This window comes from Aethalodelphis obliquidens, unplaced genomic scaffold, assembly GCF_003676395.1.
Source record: "Aethalodelphis obliquidens isolate GAN/ISIS:26980383/991018 unplaced genomic scaffold, ASM367639v1 scaffold22, whole genome shotgun sequence".
Classification (NCBI taxonomy): Eukaryota; Metazoa; Chordata; class Mammalia; order Artiodactyla; family Delphinidae; genus Aethalodelphis; species Aethalodelphis obliquidens.
The window spans coordinates 3772670-3793650 of NW_020837966.1; the positions used below are offsets into that span (position 1 = coordinate 3772670).

The following is a 20981-nucleotide window of genomic DNA, read 5'->3' on the forward strand; positions in this document are numbered from 1 at the left end:
GACTGAGTTTAATGACCTTTCTCAGGAGGCCAGTCAGTCTGTGGGGACCTCAGTCTATGGGGACCTCTAAATTTTAGGATCTTCTCTTTATAGTGCCTTTTCCCAAGAAGACCGAGGGAGCAACACCTCCTTTTTCTATGGAATTAAAGTGACAGAGAAGTGCCCAAACATCAGAAAACACTCTAGACTGAAGATAGTGGATTCTTATTCACAGATTGCTTCATTTGAAGCTTGAATGGGCTGTGAAACCAGGAAGTAAACCTCTCCCACCAGACTTGCCAATTTTGGTCTCTATCCGCAGTGCCACATGCCTTGATCTTACTGGAGACTCTGCTACTTGCTAGCCATGTGACCTTGAAGGCAGGGAAAGGAAACTAGCATCTTTTGAGCACCTGCAGATGCCAGGTACCTTGCTGGGCAGTTTCACATTTTATCTTCATGGCAACACTGTTGGGGAATACTTGGCATTATTTCATATGAGGACATGAAGGCTTAGATAATGCAGTTAATAAAGATTCAAAGCTGAGAATTAGAACGAGGTTTGTCTTGGACCAAAGCCTACTGTGGTCCAGGACTCAGTTTCCCCATTTGTTAATGGGGCAGAGTAGGGGTTCCTGCCTTTCTCCTAACACTGTTGTGAAGGACGGTTGGGATGGTGGTCTCAGTGCATTTGTATGCAATTCAGTGAGTTACAGAAGTGTATTATGTGCCAAATTTCAAGAGTTCTTCTTCCGGGAGGGATGTTCAGCTTCTTACCAGTGATTGAAAGATGAGCTGTTCAAATTATTTTTTTATTTTGTTTTTATTTTGTTTGTTTTCCATCTGGGACTGACATACAGAGATACGCAGAAGTTCAAAAAGGCCATGACTCAGCTACCTTGGGGAGAATAAATGCTTCCAGATTCCATTGTTTCCAGCAGGGGCAACTCATAAAACCCCTTATGCTCATGCTTTCTGATCCTCAATTTCCAGATTAAGGAGAAGCATTAATATTGCACATATTGAACATAAAAGTCTGCAAAGTAAAACAGTAAAGTCAGTCTGTAGTAATAAAATAAAATGAATCACTGAGATCCAAACAGGGCTTTATTTGAACTCAAATAGCTGAATGCAGTAAACAGATCAGCTGGAGTGACTGATGGTAACTGACGTTGTTTCCCCTGCTGGGGAGGAGGGGCTGGGATCTTCACCTGCACGTCAGGGTGGAGGAATGTTGCACTCCCACCTATGCCATAAAGGCTCGAGTGGACCCTGGTCCATTCCCAACAGCCCCTGGTCAGGAAAGGATGAGATAGTCAAAGGGTATGGCCTCCAGCACTATTTATCCTAGATCTTTCTCAGGTAACTGGCTTTTCTGTCTCCATCCAGCTTGCCAATGGTCAGGGCCCCGTCCTGATGACCACGGTCGCCATGCCTGTGTTTAGTAAGCAGAACGAAACTGTGAGTACAGTGACTGGATTTCCTACTTGTTGCTAGGACGGTTGTTATCTCAGACCCCCTCTGACTCAAGCTTTGGTGCCCTTTATTTACTCATTTAATTTAAGGATGGAGGGTGTATAATTTTTCCTCACTTTTAATCCTGCTGGTAGCATCATGAAATCAAGAGTAGATGAGAGATGAGACTTCCCTGGTGGTCCAGTGGTTAGGGCTTTGTGCTCCCAATGCAGGGGCCCCAGGTTTGATCCCTGATCAGGGAACTAGATCCTGCATGCCGCAACTAAGAGCCGGCACAGCAAAAAAAAAAAAAAAAAAAAAAAAAAAAAAAGATGAGAGGAATTCAAGCAGGCATCATTTTACAGTTTGTAGCACTTTTCCAAAATTTAAGTGTTTAAATGACCAGAGGAAGGCAACCCCCAGAAAGAATCCTTGATTGTAGTGGGTTAACCTCTCTCTGATTTACAGGTACCAGCCTTGAATTAGATTCCCAGGGCTGTGGCAACAAAGTGCCCCAAACAGGATGGCTTACAACAATAGAAATGTATTCTCACAATTCCAGAGGCTAAAAGTGCAAAATCAAGGAGTCAGTTCTAGGGAAGACTCCTTCCGTTCCTCTTCCAGTGGCCCCAGGAGTTCCTTGGTTTGTGGCAGCATAATTCCAATCTCTGTCTCTGTCTTCACATGGCCTTCTTCTCTCCTTATCTCTCTGTCCTCTCTTCTTCCTCTAATGACACAAATCATTGGATATAAGCCCCATCCTACATCCAGGATGATTTTGCCTTGAGATCCTTAATTAATTACATCTACAAAGACCCTATTTCCAAATAAGATCGCAGCCTGAGGTTCTGGGGACACTTGAATTGGGGGGAAACAACAGACAACAGCGATGAGTATTTTCTTCTAGAAGCCCCTTTCTGACATTAGAAAGTTTAGTACACCACATTGACCTTGGGACCTGGGACCCTGGAGGCCTATTCCTTCCCCTTAGTCCTTGATTCCAGCTTGCTGCTAAAAAATGTGTTAGGGTTATTGCATCTTTCTCTGGCTATTTAGTCTCTCTCTCTCTCGTGGGCACCAGATGGCAGTGTAAATTGAGAAAGTAGTTAACATGTAAAGTGTTTCCTATAAAAAGTTTCCATAAGAGAAACTGATTAATGATCATAAGTCCTTAGCTTCTTGATTTTCAGGAGAGAGAAGAAAATGGTTTTTAGGGTGTCTTGGTATGGGCGTGTGTTGAGGGATATATAGTAGGTAATGTTTGACCTGAGAAGCTACCATTCTTGCCTAGGAATATTTTGGGCAGCGGATGGGGAATAGAAGAGGTTCCCTCATAGAGATCCAGGTTAATCTTCAATCTCTCTCAGTTTGAAGAAGGCACCAGACAGTGATCTATGGTGTGTGGCTTTTCAGGAGGTTCTATTTCTTCTACCAAATTAACATACTATTGTTGGTATTGTTTAATGTTTCTTTTCAACAGAGATCGAAAGGCATTCTTCTGGGTGTGGTCGGCACAGATGTCCCAGTGAAAGAACTTCTGAAGACCATCCCCAAATACAAGGTAATGCATCACATAATTAATAGTCAAGGGCCAAATGCACAAGATAATTTCACAACCTGCCGTAGTGACAAGGAAAACATGAAGGAAGGAGGCCCTTCTACTCTCTTCTAGAGGGCTCTGTTTTGTTTTGTTTTGTTAGAATAATAATAGTCCATGCAGGTCTGATTAGGTCTACATGTGCCTATCCAGGTTTGTGTGAGTCTGTGGAAATCTACACAAGTCTGTGCAGTTCTCCACAGGTCTTACACCTCTGATGGTTTTCTAAGCCAATCTTGATTCACCCCAATCTGAGGACCCTCTAAAATCTGTTACTTCTTAACAGGAACCCAATGAGGCACAAAGAAAAGTGGTCTCTGACTCTCGACTACGTATTCCCTTTATCCTGGAAGGTGATGGGGTACAAATTAATATTCCTTTCCTAAAGCTGCATTAAACCTATGGCACTAAGGGAATTGTAAGTTTGTTTTAAATTCTGGGGATAGTTGAGAGGGTGGAGTAGGTAATTTTGGAACAAAGAGATTAGGGCAGGCCTTGGTAGGCCACTGCCTTGGGAGTTTAGAACAACATGGAAAAGAAACACTAGATGGAAAGGGCTCAGAAAAGGGTGTGGCGGGGGGTGGATATGCTAGAACCAGCTCTGCGTGTGAGGCCAGCCCTACCTCGAGAGAGAGGGTCATGCTTTCCCCCTTACCTGGCTATATTCCCAGCACTCTGTTCCCAGAACTACTCTTTGGTTTATTTAGTTCTTCCACATTTGGGGACAGAGGGGCTCTAATGGGTCATCCCAGTGCCACCCGCAGCCCAACCTCTTTCCATGAGAACAAGCATCCCAAGCTCCATGTGATTTCCCAGAGGTCCACAGACTGGATCTGCCCTCTCTGGGGCAGGCAGGCACACACAGTGACAGACTGCACTGCCACCTAGGCTGGGTGCAGGAGTTGGCAAGTTGCTATGAAGGGGACACGGTGGCAGTAACCATTTTGTGGCCCATAGGGATGATATTACTTGGTATTTATGTTCTTTGGCTGCTGTGGTTAAATAAGCACTTTAACAAAATCAGAGCAACGGACAGGCCAGGAGCCTGGTTTCCATCCAAGTCAGGTTCAGGCTCTACTACCTTTAGAGCAGTGTTGTTCCAGCTTCAACCTTTTGCTTCCCACCATCGTAACACATTGTCTTTTCTTTGTACCACCTGCAGAATTACTGAACAGATCTTTTTAAATTTCATTTGACTGGCACTTTTTCTTAATTATCTCTTCTAACCTCAGCCTGAACAGCCACATGTGAAGTCGTAAATTGAGATATGGTCATTATATTTTTCTGATACGTAGGTTAGCCAGGGGAGTAACATGCAGGTTTTCCTTTTAAGAAGATGGCCCAGAGAGTCCTTGAACCCCATGCAGAAAACTCTCACCTGTTCCCTAGTGGGGGCTCCCCAGAAAAGCAAATCAAGGGGTGAGAAGAGGAAGGTCCCCTTAAGCCCTATCCCAGTGCTATGGAACTGCCCAAGAGCCGTCTCTGTGTATGCATGCATGGGAGTGCAGGGGGGCAGGAAGCAGCCCCTGCTCCTTGTCCTGGGAGGAGTTCATGGACTGACATGGTTCCCCTGGCTGCACAAGGGTTGAGACCATACCGTCCCCTCTTCCCCCAGCATGAAGCAGACCAGCTCGCCCATCTCCATCTCTGGCCCACTCACAGACTGACGAGGGTTCTTTCCGTTCCCATCTGGAGGGAGGCAAGCTCCTTTGGGCTGGGAATCTGAGATTCTTGGCTAACTGGCAGGGCCCCCTCCCTTACCACCTCATTCCCTGATGTGCTGAGCCTGCCTCACCACCATTGTGAGAGGCCCTTCTTCCTGGGCCTTGGCAGGAAGAGGCAATGGTTAGTGCTCTGGAAGAAGATACATTTGGAGTTCAGCTCCATCACTGAGGAGCTGGGTATGGACAACTCTCTCAAATCCTTAGTTCCTCTCTGTCCAATGATGATAACAATAGAACCTGCTTGTAGATTTGTGTGAAGAATTGACCACTGTCATCAGTCAGGAGCAATGGTAACACACTGGTCAAGAGGACAAATTTGACCCCCAGCCCCTGGTACCTGCAGCCCTCTTCCACAGGGAGTACTGCTTGCAGAGAGCTATTGACACCTTTCCTACCAGATTCTGACACCTGTGGCTTCACATCCACTGATCCTTTGCTAACCCAGAATGCCCAACAGAACGATGGGTTAACTGAACAATGGACTAGGCAACCACATGCTGGGATTCTCAGCCACCTTTGAAAATGGGGTTTTCAAAGAATTTTGAAAGACACGGGGAAAGGCTTACGATACAAGGTCATGTGTGTTAGGCAAGATTCTTAAGTTTGACGACAAGGATAGGTCCACCTTTTTGACAGAAGGCCAGGATAAGAGCAAGAGAACAGATCACCAGGCATCACAGCAAGCCCTTATCCAAGCAAGTCAGCTAAATGGATGACTGCAGCCAAAATGAACAGGTCACCCCTCAGAGGGTTGGATGCAAAGTGACAGGTGCAGAAAACACCTGTTTTAAAAAGCACCATTTTGTGGTACAAAATGGGATGTCTCAAGGTATATTATTAGCAGATAACATTTGCCCAGTACTCCGTGCTGTGCAACGAACATTACCCCCATCATGTTGAGAAACCTTCCTCAGGTAAGTGCAGTGCTGTTGTATCCATTCTACTCATAAGGAAACTCAGGTTTGCAGGGCTTATGTTCACAGAGCTCAAGGCTACATAAGTAGGAAGTGGTGAGAGTGATTTGAGCCTAGATCCACATTCTTAGAGCAGATCTAAGCCATTCACATACTACTTCATATACTCTCTGTACCATTATTTACTTAATACTTCACTTGTAAATCAGCCTGAAACTTTCTTCACTTAACTAAATTTTGATAGGAAACACATCATTTCTAAAAAGAAAAGCCAATGTCAATTTGCATTATAGAAGATAATTGTAAAAAAAATTATAAAAACAAAATAATAGTATTAAATAATTGATTCCAAGGTTCTGAACTTGAATTCTGTTCTCTTTTTTTCTTTTAAGTTAGTATTAAAGGCAAATGTTAAAGATATACTAATGGAAAGTTTATTTTTGATATAATTGGAAGGATGGAAGAAATTTTTAAAAGGGCTGCCTCTTACTAGAGGTTCTGGCTATAAAATTTAACATGCCACCTGAAATCATCTCGCTCTACACTGTTTTTCCTAAGAAAGCAAAATAGGCCATGGGAAGATGATGGAGGAGTGAGGAGTGAGGACCATAGGGGATTGTTCAGACTTGGGGTATGTATCCCTGCCTCCTAGGGCTCCCCTTAGCCCTGGACATCAGTGCCATCACCACCCTCCATAAGCCCATGCTGCACCCTCACCTGTTGGCCCAACCTTCTCAGAGAACCCAAAAGGTTAAGTTCTTCCCAGCGCTTCCTAGCTGGTCCTTAGCACATGCTCCACTCCTAGAAGAGGAAACTTCTTTAAACAAGGAAGGCATGTCTCTTCCCATATGCCAATTCCATTTAGGTGATCAAATTAGAAAGCCACCTTCATGATAAGAGGAAATGAACTCTAATCTAAAATCAGGTGTCCAGGCTCACAAAAGGTGGCCTCCTTAACAAAAGAACTTTCCTGATTGGGTTTACTGAGATGACAAAAGTCTTTCTTCCTACTGTCACTCTGGAGCCCTGACAACCAGGTTCATTCAACAGCAAGGCTTTTACAGTTGAAGTTAAGCTTCCAGAGCATGATAGGACATGTGGTTGATCCAAACTCACATAAGCACATGTTGGAAACTGTATAGCTCCCCGGAGATGGAAACTCAGGGTATTTGAGGCCCCTAAAGATAGTGGACTTTACTTTTATTGAAATCCCCAGACTTAGGCACCCAGAATTGCTGGCTTACTGTTTAAGGAAGGGCATCCCACCTTCCTTAACACTCTTAATCCTCTTGCACCATATAAGAAGATGTAGAAGCCCATATATAGGGCCACTGTTTAATATATGCCCAGTAAATCAAGAAAGTGTGAACATACAGGAACTGATAACAATTACCCTATGAGTCTGTTTCTCAGAGCTTCCTCTACTAGGCAATGTACTAAGCTCTTTATAGCATTATCTCACTTAATAATAGGTAGACACTGCTATTACCCTTGGCTAAAGAAACAGAGGCTCAGAAAGTTTAAATATCTCACCAAGTCTCACAACTAGCAATCCAGACTTTTAGCCTTTATTACCCTAGAGACATTAGGAACAATAAAGGACAATAATAGTAATAGTTTAAATAATAGTTAAAATATTAAAAATAATATTAATGGCTAAAATAATACAATAAAACATTCATTGAACTTTTTACTGTGTGTTTGGTATGGTAAAAGTGCTTTATATCCACTATTCCCACTGAATCCTTATTACACTCCCATGAAGTGGGTACCACTTGACCCCATTTTTAGATGAGGATACGTGAAATAACTTTCTCAGTATAACTCAGCTAATAAAAGATAAATGAAACGAAGTATAATAAGGGGATAGAGGAAGATCAGCTACAGAAAATTAACCAGCAGTGTCTGAAATACAGGCACTTCTGTTTTAGGCTTTTCCTAAGGTCTGGGAACGAGAGACCCACGTATGACATACCTTAATCTAAGTTATCCTTCCTCTGGTTCCCACAAGAGCCTTGGGGAAAAGGTGTGCATGGCAGGCAGAGTGAGCCATCTAGGAGAGGAGAGCTCCAGGGAGCAGAGTGCAAATTATACCTTTTTCTCTTGATTAACACCTTGTAAAGATGAGTCTGCTCTCGGGGTTTTCCCAGAAGATAGAATTCTTTTTTTTCCCTTAGCTTCATAGATTTTCCCACAAGCAATCAGACTTCCTGTACTTTTTATTAAGAATTCCAAACACCCCAGCAATAATTTCCGGACACCACAGCCTCTGTTAATGTAATAAGCCATTTTATAATTGGGTTCACTTCATTAGCCCAAAGTCTCTGCACTTGGAAGGGAAGCACCTCCTTCCCCGGGCTGTTGGAGCTCGAGGCTCCTGGCCTCCAGAAGAGTATGATTCAGGATGAGGGCCCCTTTGGCAGCCCCAAGTGCTGGAAGGCCTTGTGTCCCATCTGTTCTTTTATTACTCCACGGGACTGCACATTAGAATGGACAGGAAGACTGGTTCTATTTCAGATGAAACAAAAATTAGAGATTTCATCTGTATATTGATTTGGGGCCCAAAACAAATGTTGGACATTGCCATACACAAGTTTAAGGTTTCTGAGAGACTGATCCACAGAATGTGTTTTGAGATTTGCTCAGTTTCTGTTCTTACATCTACATTAGGTTATATCCATATGCCATCAACCAACCAACAAAACATTCTGATGTTATTTTCCCAGACTGTTCTCCTGGGAAGGATGTTAACCAGATAGTTTCTGAATGTCAGAAGACTTTCTCAGGTACAGGCTTGAGGAAGACTGACTATGTACCTCCGATAGCAAATCAGCTTCTACTTTTCAGCTCATGTTCAATATTTACTTTAGCTCAAACTTTAAAGATGAACTAGGTAATATTTGGGTAAAGTAGTGAATGTCTTAAATACATGCAAACCTTAACTGGAGCACCTGTCATGTGTTAGACATTATGCTAGAGACTGGAGAAGTCAGAAACGAGTGAGATGATTCATTCCCCACAAAGAGCCCATTCTTATGGGGGAGGCACTGCCTTATCTAGAACAAGGCAGAGGAAAGAAAGACAACCAGCTAGAGTTGAGAAGCAGGCAGAAAAGTAAGTGTAGCATTTTCATGTATTAGGGTGAAGGTAATAGTGGAAAAAATTCTCAGGGTTTTATGGAGACATGGTATGGAAAGGACGGTGCAACAGGAGAGACCTTTTATAGGGGAAGATCCTGAGGCTGAGCTCATAGCATGGGTGAGAATTAGCTCAGGGGAGATGGGAAGGAGCAGTGCTCTGGGCAGCTCCCACTGTGTGAGTAAAAGTCTAAGTGGGAGAAAACAACTGCAGGGGTGGTGTTGTCCCTGTCGTGTGCCCTTGAGAGGCCATGAGTGAAAGAAGGCAGTGCTGGGTAACTAGGTAGGGGCCAGATCCCAGGGAGACTTGATGGCTGGGCCCATGGATTTTATCTTATACATGAAAGAGGTCTTTAGTGGGTTTTACAAAGGGGAGCAACAGAGTCAGAGTTACCTTTGACTTTGATTAATCTGAAGGATGACTTTGTTGGGGCCAAGCTTTGAGGCAGGAAGTGCAGGTAGGACCATTATGGCAATCTGTTATATTAAATCTACATGAATGGTAGGGTGGGGAAGCAGAGTTGAATCTGAGTGATTTCTGGAGGAAAAATTAGTAATTACTTAGGTCAAGAAGTCGGGGATGAAAGAGAAAAAGGAGTTTGCAGCTGAGGAGTCTGGGTGGTTGGTGGTGCCGCCGATTGAGAGAGAAGAGCAGGAAGAGCAGCGCTAAGGGAAAGAGCCATCCTGCTGCACTGGGTGAGCCTGGGGCGCCTGTGGGATGTCCAGGCAGAGACGGCCGACACACACGTGGGTACTGGGATCTGCCACTGAGGGGACAGGCCAAGGCTGGAGCACAGATCTGGAGATCAACAGCATCCAGGTGGTTAATGAATTGTGTTGGGGTAGAGAGAGCTAAAGCAGACAAGGGACGCTGGGGACAGAAACTTAGGGAAAATTAGTGCTTCCAGGTGGGTGGAGGATGAGTGTCCTATGAAAGGGAGGAAACCCGGGAGTGTGGGTCCTGGCAGCTGAGGGACTAGAGAGTGTCAAGGAGGAGGGGGCAGTCGGCTAACACAACCAGGAAGAGAGAGAGCTTTCTATAGGGTTTGGCAGTTAGGAGGCCACTGGCAACTGTAAAGAAAGGAGTTCTGGTGGCATCTTGGTAGGCAAGGGGTCACAGCAGAGGCAGACTCTAGTAGGGTCGGGCATGAGTGAGCAACAAGGAAGTAGAGATGGCAGTTGAACAGTGAGTAGAGGACATCGTGTGGGAAGGTCAGCTCAGTCTCTGCATCCCAGGGAGGAAGCAGAGAGTTTAGGATAGCTTTGTAGTATCTGCACTCAATTCAGTTTCTTTTGTTTCCCTCCTTCCTCCTTTTCTGCTTTCTCCTTCCTCTACCCCTCTTCCCTCCATGCCAGCTACCCTTCCATAAGCACATGGTATGACCTTGGCTGTCACAGAACTTATATTCTGGCAGGCAGACAGGCATTAAATAATTAAAGGCCTTGACTGATGCCTTGATTACTTATAGTCAAACTCACAAATAATTGATTATTATCATTTTGACACAAGAAAAGTAGAGGGCATTAGGGGGGGTATATGCATGGAGTTTTACCTTCTTTTGAGTATTACTTCCTACAAGCAGACCAAGAAGTGAAGGAATGTAAATTAGAAGGCACTGAATGTATTATTTGACTATAAAATATTATTTGTTTGGTCTCATTGTGAATTTCCAACCAAATACCACTTTTGCCTTTAATGGAAAGAGTCAAACTCTGAGTCTTTTTTGACCCCTGCAGTCCATATTAAACTGGGACATAAATAAAGGTAATTAACACAGTGTTGACTGTGTCTGACATTTTTTCCAAGAGACAAGATGAAAGAGACAATATACATCTCAGAGGATAGCTGGTTTATCTTTCACAGCATAATGAAATACACTTTTATCATTAGAATCAAGTAGAATCTTATTAAGACTTGCTTTGCAAGGTAACTCCAGAAGAAAATGCCTGTTGCCCTTGACTACCATGTGCATATTTACTTTATGTAATGCAAGGAAAACTTTTAATTTCTGGTGTTAAATTCCCTGAAGTTAATTTCACATCACCTTGACGTTAAGCTAACAAGCAGACAGGGTCATTCTTGGTTTGTAAACTCTGTTGTCTGGATCATTTAATAGTATCATATTCAACAATGTGAGCAGCAGAGAATTTCCAAGAAAAGTAACAGTGAGGGCTCAGAACTATGAAATAACTCGTTGGAAAAAAACAGAGGATTTCTTTTTCTTCTCCCCTTTCACTGCTCTGGCAAAAGTGGGTTACATTTTCTTTCTTCAGAGAGAGAGATCAGTATGGGTTTTATGCCAGAGGCCATTTTAATACATGAATGATTCGTAGGTAAATTTATTGTAGCCAATGGGTGCAGTCAACTGTGTAATAGAAATATTGTCAAAAAGCTGGGATTATTATTTAAATAAGTGCAGTGTTAAATTTGATTACATACTTTTTAAAGCTAGTAAAACATTTCATTGCTCTCAAACTATTTCCCATAGTCCCATTTAGTCAGAAAACATAAATTAAGTGAGGCTCTGCATAGAAAATTACCCAGGCTTTGTGTCGATGGAAGCATGCATGGAAAAGCTTGGCAGCCTCACAATTTAAAGACGAAAGGATATAAAAGGGTTGGCAGGCTCCTATATAGGCTGGTGGGGACACTTTTATCCTTGAGGAATTATGGAAAATGACTGCCTAGGAGAGTGCATGCTTGCGATGGCCCCTAGGGGGTGTGAAATTGTAGGGGTGTGAAATTGTAGGGAGCCTAGGTGTGCCTCAGAGGGAGGCCCCTCTTGCCTTATCTCAGGTAGAGAGAAGACACCGAGGTTGACAAAACTCTGTTCACTTGGACATAGGGTCTCCAGAAACATTAGCCACTTGCCTTTTAGAAAATATAATTGTTTTTGTTTTAAATAAATCAAAGTAAGGGCTTTGGATGCCAGCGTGGGTCTGTGACATTTTAAATTGTGCTATTTGCTGAGCTTATCCTGTGACAGGTCTTCATTTCCACCAAATGTCAAGGATCAGTGCCTTGCATTCATTTTAATGAAATATTGTGCTGATAAGGGCTATGAATGCCAGGTTTAAGCTGCACATTACTAAATGTCGGGCTGCTTTCTGCTTTGTGAATTCACCAGGGAGCAAGCTAATGAAGGCTTCTTTCTCGCTTCTTCTTACAGTTAGGGATTCACGGCTATGCCTTTGCAATCACAAATAATGGATATATCCTGACGCATCCAGAACTCAGACCACTGGTAAGAGACATACTTATTTCTGTGTTTCTCCCTTTATGATTTTAAAAGACTTTCTTCAGTTCTACAGTAATTACACTTTGCAGTTTTCACTTGAAACGCTCAATTCATAATACCGTCTCTAAAAGGTTGTTTTAATAGTTTATAACTAGCATTTTGACATAAAATATGTAAATAATGTAGGATAAATATATTTACTATCATGGTTTTATATATAAATCCATATATATCTATATGTACTTATGTATTTATTTCACATCTGCCAATATATGGAAAAATTTTAAACTCTGGACAGCTTGAAACCCATCATAATAGATACCTTTATATAACAAATGGTCTCTAACACTTCAGTCTGAGACCAACTTATTGAAAGTTACATTTGATACAACAGATTAAATCCAAGATCCCTGGAAATTCATTCTGATGGGATTTGCCCCCAAAATACATTACCCAAGCCCAGTGCCTGCTGCCTTGAAGGTATTTGTGTTTAATTGAAACAGTTGAGATTTTCTCCTTGTCCTGCCTAAGCTGTATCCAGTAGCATTGTTTGGTGAGCTGACATGTAAACCATTTTCCTTCAGCATCGTTTTCACTCTCTCTGAAGTGAGTGGGGTTAGGTCAAATCCAGGACAGCCAGAATATCACGGTCCATTCTGATCCCTGGGGAGAGGCTGCCTGGAGCACTGTGTTGAGGAGCATTCTGAAGGGCAGCCAGGCTTGTCAGATAGGAGGCCCTGGTCCACTGTGCACTCTGGAGGGGCACAGGCAGTGAGTGTACCACATGTTTGCCATCCCTGGACTAGTTGTAATGTGTTGAAAAAAGGACATCCTTTTCGGTCTGCGGTTAGCTAATTTTAAGGAAGATATAAAAGTGTAAAGAGTAATATAGTAAACTCTGCTTTTGAATGTTAAGAAAGTGTAGTTCAGGGCTTCCCTGGTGGCGCAGTGGTTGGGAGTCCGCCTGCCGATGCAGGGGACACGGGTTCGTGCCCCGGTCCGGGAAGATCCCACATGCTGCGGAGTGGCTGTGCCCGTGAGCCATGGCCGCTGAGCCTGTGCGTCCGGAGCCTGTGCTCTGCAACGGGAGAGGCCACAACAGTGAGAGGCCCGCGTACCGCAAAAAAAACAAAACAAAACAAAGAAAGTGTAGTTCATTCCTATAGCTATATACACACACACACACACACGCACGCACGCACGCACGCACGCACATCCACCCCACATGTCTTTTTCCCTTTCATCAAAATTAGAAAATAGCAATGCCTGCTATGCAAATGTTTATTGGTGAAACATCGTGGGGACCAATTTGCTTCTCGCTTGAATCATTGTTTAGAAAAAGTCCATGTTTTAGCTCCATCATCATCCAAGTTTGCTCTAATTGCCCTGGTATTAATGGAGTCATGGCCACATCATGTGGATCCCATATGCATGCTTCAGGATGGGACTTAAGGTAATACTTGACTTCAACAATCTTTTTATCAAAAAAGGGTTGAGTTAACTGGTTAGCTAATTCCAAACATAACTTAGAATCATTGAAAAGTCCGATTGAAAAAGCTACTAACTTTTTAAGGATATTTAAGTCTAAAAACATATTTAAGTTTAAAAAGCTTAGCACATTACCCATTTCTAAGCCTTCCAGTTGGAGTTGCCTGTTGGTGGGTGGTAGGAGTTATATATTTGGTGTGGCTGAGTATGGGCTCCTAGTGCTTATTTATTCCAAGCTGGAGTGGATCAGAGTAAATGAAACAATCAAACCTGGATCTTCTGCTAGTGAATGAATAACTTTCTATGTATCAGCTTTTAAAGAAGGAACAAAATGGAACCAGATGTCAGAAGTCACCAAGGTACCTTTCCTTTCTCTATAGCAATGGAAATGAGCAGCTCCCATCTGCACAGTCAACTCACGAAGTCTTTCTGGTCTTTTATATCTCCTGGTCATGCAGCAAATGGTCTGTTTGCAAATAATCCATCTCATGTACTTTCCAGAGCTGTGGCCACTGAGAGGGCAGCCAAAAGGCTCTTATAAAAACAGGCCAACCAGTCAAGACTTATCATCTCCTGACAGTGCAAATACTCACAAATACAAGTCATTTCTGTTCTTCTCACTGTTGAAACATTGCACTGAATGATTTCACTGGAAATGGTAGCTAGGGTCAAATTCCCATAAATGGGGTGACCCAAGCAAATGCTGCACATCTCACTTGTGAGAACCCAAGCCCAAACCAGATGAAGCATTTTGCTACTGATCCATGATAAGAACATAAGGAGTGGCCAGGTCAGTGAGCCATCTATCCCATTTATCAGTCTGTGACCCTGAGGCCCTGACATATTTAGAAGAGGTTTGGCGTGATGCCCACCATTGAGGATTACGTGAACTAACCCACATGAATGTGATCAGTAGTGAGTGTTGACCCTGCCTTGAGTTTTGCATTTTCCTACTGGGAAAAAGACAGTGGTGAAGTGGAAGGAATTCCACTTCAGCAGTACACAAGTTGTCCTTGATTCCTGGTTCTGCCATATCCCAGCTGTGTGACTTTGGGCAAGTCACACAGCCTCTCTGAGCATCATTTTCTCTTGTAATCTTGCCATAACCAAAGTATGTAATATTCCTGGTTGTCAGTGTAAATGGGATAATGCAAGTAAAGAGCCTTGTGTGACAAAGCAGGCCCCAGGACATTTTGCGGACAGTGGCGGTTATACAGGCACCCCGTTTGTGTTTTATTGATTTTATTGAACTATGCCTGGCTGCTATAAGGGTTCGGAGGACATGGTGGTGGTGGATGCTTGGGGGTGGGGGTGGATTTAAAGAACACTTTTTATTATTCAGTTGGTTCCGATTATTGTGATAAACATTGGTGAGGGATTGTATACACCCAAAAACAAGTGAATAGATACAGAGTCCTTGGAATCATGCCGTCTCCATGCAGTTCTACTTTGAACCTGGTATCAACTTAGTCTGTGCAACCGCAGCTAAGCCTGTTTATGCCTGCTGTCTCTCCCCCTCCCTCTATCTCTCTGTATCTGTCTGTCTGTCTGTCTGTCTGTCTCTCTCTCTCTCTCACACACACACACACACACACACCCTCAATTTTCTGGGCCAACTCTGAGCTAGAAGACAAGCAGACAGTAGCTACACTGGGATGTTCTGTGTGAGCCCTACCACGTGAGGAAACCGAAGGGTTTTGTTGTTGTTGCTATTGTTGTCTGTTTGTTTTCAGAGTAGCAATAAGGATATACTAGCAGCTGCAGTAACTGAAGAATGACAGTTAAGAATCAGTCCACATGGGGGGAATAACCCCAGCTCCGGCACATACAAGTGGTTTGTTTCTCTCTGTCTTGTTCACGTGAGCAACAAAAGCAGAAAGCTTCATCCCCCCTTCTCCCTCACCAGCCTCTCAGCACAGAGGAGGAGCTCAGGAGGGGAATGGATGAAGGCATCCTCCAAAGCCACTGTTCGGTTTTCTCTTACTTTGGGTCCTTCAGGATAATGTAATTGGTGTGCTTCCCCCAGAAACCGGTGTCTGCACCAGATGTAAATGCACCAGGTCAGACCCTCACACACGGCTGGGGAGAGCCAGCTGCCAGCAGCTTCCTTGGCCAGCTCGGACGGGGAATCCTCACTCCAACCTGATTGGCCTTCTCCAAGCCCAGCCATATAATCGAATCCTTGTAACAAATGGATGTTCCCCTTGGTTCTGGCCAAGGCTGCTAGCTTAGCATGGTGGGTGTAAGTGGGAGGTTGTGACCAGTGCAGAGGATGGAGCAGACTCACTTAAAATAACTCCTATTCCGTCTCCATCTGCCACTGAGATTGTTTCTGCCCCTGCAGGCAGAGGAAAGAAGTGGGTTTCCTGAAGCACAATACCAATATTTTTCTTATTTGTCTAATAAAATTTTCCCCCCCAGACTTAATATTTGGCTTGATTTTATCCAGTATTTTCTTTCATCTTGTATGATTTGGGTGTGAATCATGAAGTGTCTCCAAAAACAGCTCAGATGTAGGAGCCTTACTCAGCAGACTGGCTTTGGTTTAATTGGCAAAGCTACTCAAGTAAGACTTTTCTGTTGATAAGTGGGCTCTCTGTAGTCTTTGTCCAAGTGTTTCTCAGCCACCCTGTCCTTGCCACCTGCTTGTGACTTCTGGTAGACTAACCGATGTTGATTCAACAAACATTTATCCGGCTCCTGGTGTGCTGGGTCCCGTGTGTTAGACTGGGGGCTGATGGAGCTATCTTACATGGGCTGGGGGCCATATCACGGGTGGGGAATAGGACAATAGCACAGCAAGAAAGATTCAAGTCAGACCTTGAGGAACACTTTTTGAGTAGTTATTAAACATCTGGAAGTTTTTTCTTGTTCTCTGCCCCTCTTTAACATTCAGGTTAAAACTATTTCAAAGCAGTTACTTAGAGTTACTGTTTAAATTGATTCCTCTTGCACTTCATGCTTCCCATGTCTCTGAGAGCTTTATGAATTTTTCTTAAAATGTGGAGCCCCTAATATCTCTTTTTCTTTTGCCCTACAGAGCATTGAGGGCGATAAGACTAGGAAGGGACCACCTTTGCCATGATCTTATTTTCTTTGAGATTTTGGTAATCCGTGTGCCCCTCGGTTTTAGAAGAAAGGGACATCTGAGCTGATTGCCTTTCCCAAGGAGGCCTGGACTGTGGGCCTAGTCAAACCACCAAGAGGACACAAAGAAGGCTCCCTCCCAGCGGCCACAGCACAGGCAGGCCTCCGCAGAGGAGCCTGGGGCAGGCAAAATCTAGGACTCACGCCCGCGAAGCCCGCGTTGACATTGCCAAAAGCTGTTTGCACTGTATCTTCAAGCCCAGAAGATGAGGAAGGATGCTGAAGGGTTTCTATGCTGGATGAAAATTAGCCAGTCACATGGGCCACTGGGTGTAGTGGTGGATGAGATGGAAGCTGGGAACGATGGAGAGAAATCTTCATTCCTTCCCTCAACGTTTGTCAGATGGCCACCATGTTCTAGGGCTGAGCAAGCTGCTCAGAGTGGTTGCAGAGAAGTGCCCCACCTCAGAGAACTCAAAATCAAATAGAATGGATGCGATTTGATATGTAGGGTGTAAAAGTAACCATAGACACAACTAGGGAAGGTGCATTTTGTATTTGTTACTGTTGTTGTTGGTCTTAGTCATTTTTTTCACATTCGTTGATTCCTTTTTGTGTGGCAGACACTATTCAAAGTGTTTTAAGTTGTTAAGGCTTTTAATTATTAACTAATTTAATAGCAAGCCTAGGATGCTGGAGTAGTAGAAAGGCCCAGAGGCTCAAGGCAAGGGTGTGCATGACGGCAGGCCTGGGTGGAAGGTGGGTCTAGAAGGCAGCCTGGAGTTACACTGTAGACAACTGGGGGTGCCAGGCTGAGGAGCTGGGGTTCTCCATGAGGCAGTGCATATCCCCATGTTACAAACAGGAAGGTGAGACACCAAGCGATATGGTGGTAAAATGACTAGAAAGAGCCAGAACCAGGAGCCCCCAGATCAGTTTGGATGTGCTAAATTCACTGTGCTACGTTGGTTGGTTCTTCAGGAAATGGGAGGCAGAGTGGCTGGAGGATGGGAGTGACCGAGAAGCCTGGTCTTTGCAGCCACATGGATGAATAACAGGGTCATCATCAGGTGATTATAGTGAGAATCTGTCTAGACTAGCGCTGTCCAGGAAGAATGTAACGCAAGCCACGAACATGAGCTGCCTGTGTAAGTTAACATTTTCTAGTAGCTACATCTAAAAAGGAAATAGGTGAAATTAAGTTTAAGACTATATTGTATTTAACCCAGTATATCCCAAATCACATTATTTTAACATACAGTCAATATAAAAATTATTAATGAAATATTGGCCATTTTTTTCCTACTAATCTTTGAAAGCTGGTGTATATTTTACACCCACAGTACATCTCAATGCCGACATTTGAGGAGCTCAAGAGCCACATGTGTCTTGAGGCTGCCCTATGGAACAAAACAAGTCTAGAGTGTAGCCAGACGTTTTGAACCAGATGTTTTAAACCCAGTCTAGAGTGTAAACAGATGGCAGCACCTCCTCTTTCCTTAAAGTGGATTAGAACAAGCTCCACCACTACCACCAGTCTTTCATCCTGGGAGTCTGTGCAAACAGTCGGGGGCTACGTAGTCTCCTCCATTGTGGCCTCGGCACCTCCCTTCCAGGCTGTCGGGTCAGGACAGATTGGCTCTGCCTGTTTCAGCCCCACGGTTTCCCACCTAACCCATGTAGATGCCCTAAACCAAACTGTGCTGCCCAGGCCAGGGGGTGGGAAGACTGAACTGTCAGGTTATCTACATCAGAACACTCAGACACCAAACCGTTTCTGTTGTTCTGTCAAACTCAGCTTAACTCTTTAAGGATCCCAAGTTCTGCAGATAACAGTGTCATCTCCCCATTACTGAATTGCCCCACTCCCTCTGGAAGTTACCCACAGCCTGAGTTCTGCCTGATGTCACCAGCAAGTCCCTGTGTTACTCCTTGACTGTCCTCGCCCCACTCCAAATGTTGATTCTGTTTCTTTGTTCTCGTGGACGCCCAGGCAGTTCATTTTTCTGTGCCCTTTTGCTGTTGCACATGGGTTATAGATGGACCCTGGCAGAAGGTCGTTGATAACACAGATTGACACATGAACATGCTAATAAATGTAAATATTCTTATGCCAAAGTCCTCTCATAAGGAATGAAATGGACATTCCTATGGACACATGTAAATATGTTAAATGCTAAGCAGACAGCGCATATCAAACACCAGTTTAAATGGGAACTTGAAAGGAAGGACCGCTATCAGAATCCTTGTTGAAGTCCACTGACTTAGTTCAAGCAATGGGCCCTGTGAGGAGATTCTGTGTCATTCCCAAAAAGTTCAATGTGAAGTTTAAATGTGATTTTTATATCATGATGCAGATCCTCAGTCATGCAAGGACTAGCTTCTATCCCACGCATCTAATCGTTTTCTTTTTTTGTTTAAGTTTTGGACCAGGAATGCCTCAACTAATCTTCCTTCATTTCTTCTTCCCATCCACACCCACTCATTGCAAATGCTAAGGGTTCTTTTTAGTTCAACAGGTGTGGGTGTGGCCTCCAGCACTGACTTTTTCTGGATCCCTCCCCATGCCATCCACCCTCATGTCCTATTGGTTCCAAAATGCACCCCAAGTCCACTCCCCTCTGTCACTCTTGACAGGGCCTCTGTCCTGTCTTTCCTGGATGACTTCAGTTCCCTTTGAGCTCTGCTCTGTACACCTATTTTTGTACCCCCCACACCCCATCCCCGACCCCCACCCCAGCATTATTCACTCAGCAGTCAGCAGGGGCTTTCACAGGCATCACTCAGATGGTCTGGCTTCCCTTGGCATTTGCAGTAAAACCCAAACTCCAGGCCATGATCACAGCACCCTGCCAGATCTGGCTTCACCTCTCTGACCTGCCGGAGTTGCGTGGCTACCCACCGTGCTCCAGGTATACTCCAGCCCTTTTGTCCATTCCTCAGAAACACCAAGCTCCTTTCTGTTCCAAATCCTTGTGCCTGCTCTTCCCTTTACCTGGAATCTTGTCCCGGATACATCTGTGACTGCCTTGTTCTCAGCTTCCATGTCTCATCTCAGATGTCACCCCCACAGAGAGGCATCCTTGCTCTCTGACCAAAGGAGCCACACATCACCTCCATCACTCCCCATCACATCCCCTATTTTAGTTTTCTCAGGATCACTTATCACTCTTGGGAAAGGTCTCTATGTTCAGCCTCTCCTGCCCCATCCCTTGTGATTTCCTGTGACTTTGCTGCTGTATCTAGGGCGTGGTTGGTAAATATTTATTGAGTGATTTTGATGATGTTTGAAGGGTGCTGGTGACTAAATATCTGGGTACCAATTTCCTACAATAAATGAGAAGTGCAGGTGTCACACGTTTACTCATCAAACATTTACTGAGTCCTTGCTACATTGGACACAAAACTTGAAGCTCATGTGATTGGTCAAGCCCTTCTTTCTTTCTGCCTCTGCCTCTGCCCTCCTGCTGGCCTGCAAACATTCATCAGATGTTCCTCAAGTCAGGCACTGTGCTAGCTGATGGAGACATAGAAGCAGGTAGAAGAATGTCTCTGCCCACAAGGAACTCATTGAGCAAAGCAAGAGTTCTTGATAGCGAGAGAGGCCAAGAAGAGCTATGTGCTCGCAGGGGAAGCATCTTTTTTTGTTGAGAAAGGGTGCCCTGAGATGCTGGAGGGCTTCCCAGAGGAGGTGATATGCACACCAACTGCATCCACAGTCCACTTTGGAGGACACTTCTTCCTACTCAGTGGGGGTTCCCACAAGCTTCCCGGGATCTCTTTCCTCAGGCTGGACCAGGCACGACTTTTCTCTCTGGTCTCAGAACCGTGCATCGTGCTGGCCCCAGCCTGTCGTGGTGTAGGGGGTAGGGACCTAGCCTCGTTTATAGTCCTTTCTATGGCTCCCAAAGGCTGGACTCCCATCTCAGCCCACTCTCTGTTCAGACTGCTGTGAACTGAACGAGACCGGCCAGTAGGTGGCGCGCGGGCACCGCAGTGTGCCTGGTCCCTGAACACATTCTCAAAACACAGCCCAGGAGACTCCTCTTAACGCCAGGTCTGAATCCATCACATTTAGTTTAAAAGAAAGAATGAACAGATGCTTAGTAAGTGTGTCTGCTCAGAGGAGTGTGTGCTCGGAGAAAAAATAAACAAGGCTGCGTGACCCCCACGTAGCGAGCCTGTTCTTTTTGAAATACATCATTTGGCAAAGGAGAAAACAGAGCCTTGCGTGCTTTCCACTTGATGAAATTGTTGAGGGCAACGGTTGGAACTGCCTGGGTCTGGACACTTGATTGGAAGCATTGAAGCCCTGAGCAGGGAATGCTTACACCTCGTGAGCTTCAGAATTAAGCAGATTA

At 44.4% G+C, this 20981-nt stretch overlaps 1 protein-coding gene across 1 annotated transcript in view; it reads left to right on the forward strand.

Moving 5' to 3' along the window:
- CACNA2D3 (calcium voltage-gated channel auxiliary subunit alpha2delta 3) overlaps nucleotides 1–20981 on the forward strand; it is an 899902-nt gene that overhangs the window by 581850 nt on the left and 297071 nt on the right. Inside the window, exons 14-16 of the mRNA XM_027121113.1 lie at nucleotides 1369–1440; nucleotides 2915–2995; nucleotides 11977–12051. Coding sequence (XP_026976914.1) covers nucleotides 1369–1440; nucleotides 2915–2995; nucleotides 11977–12051 — 228 coding nt within the window. The remainder of the gene's footprint in view (nucleotides 1–1368; nucleotides 1441–2914; nucleotides 2996–11976; nucleotides 12052–20981) is intronic.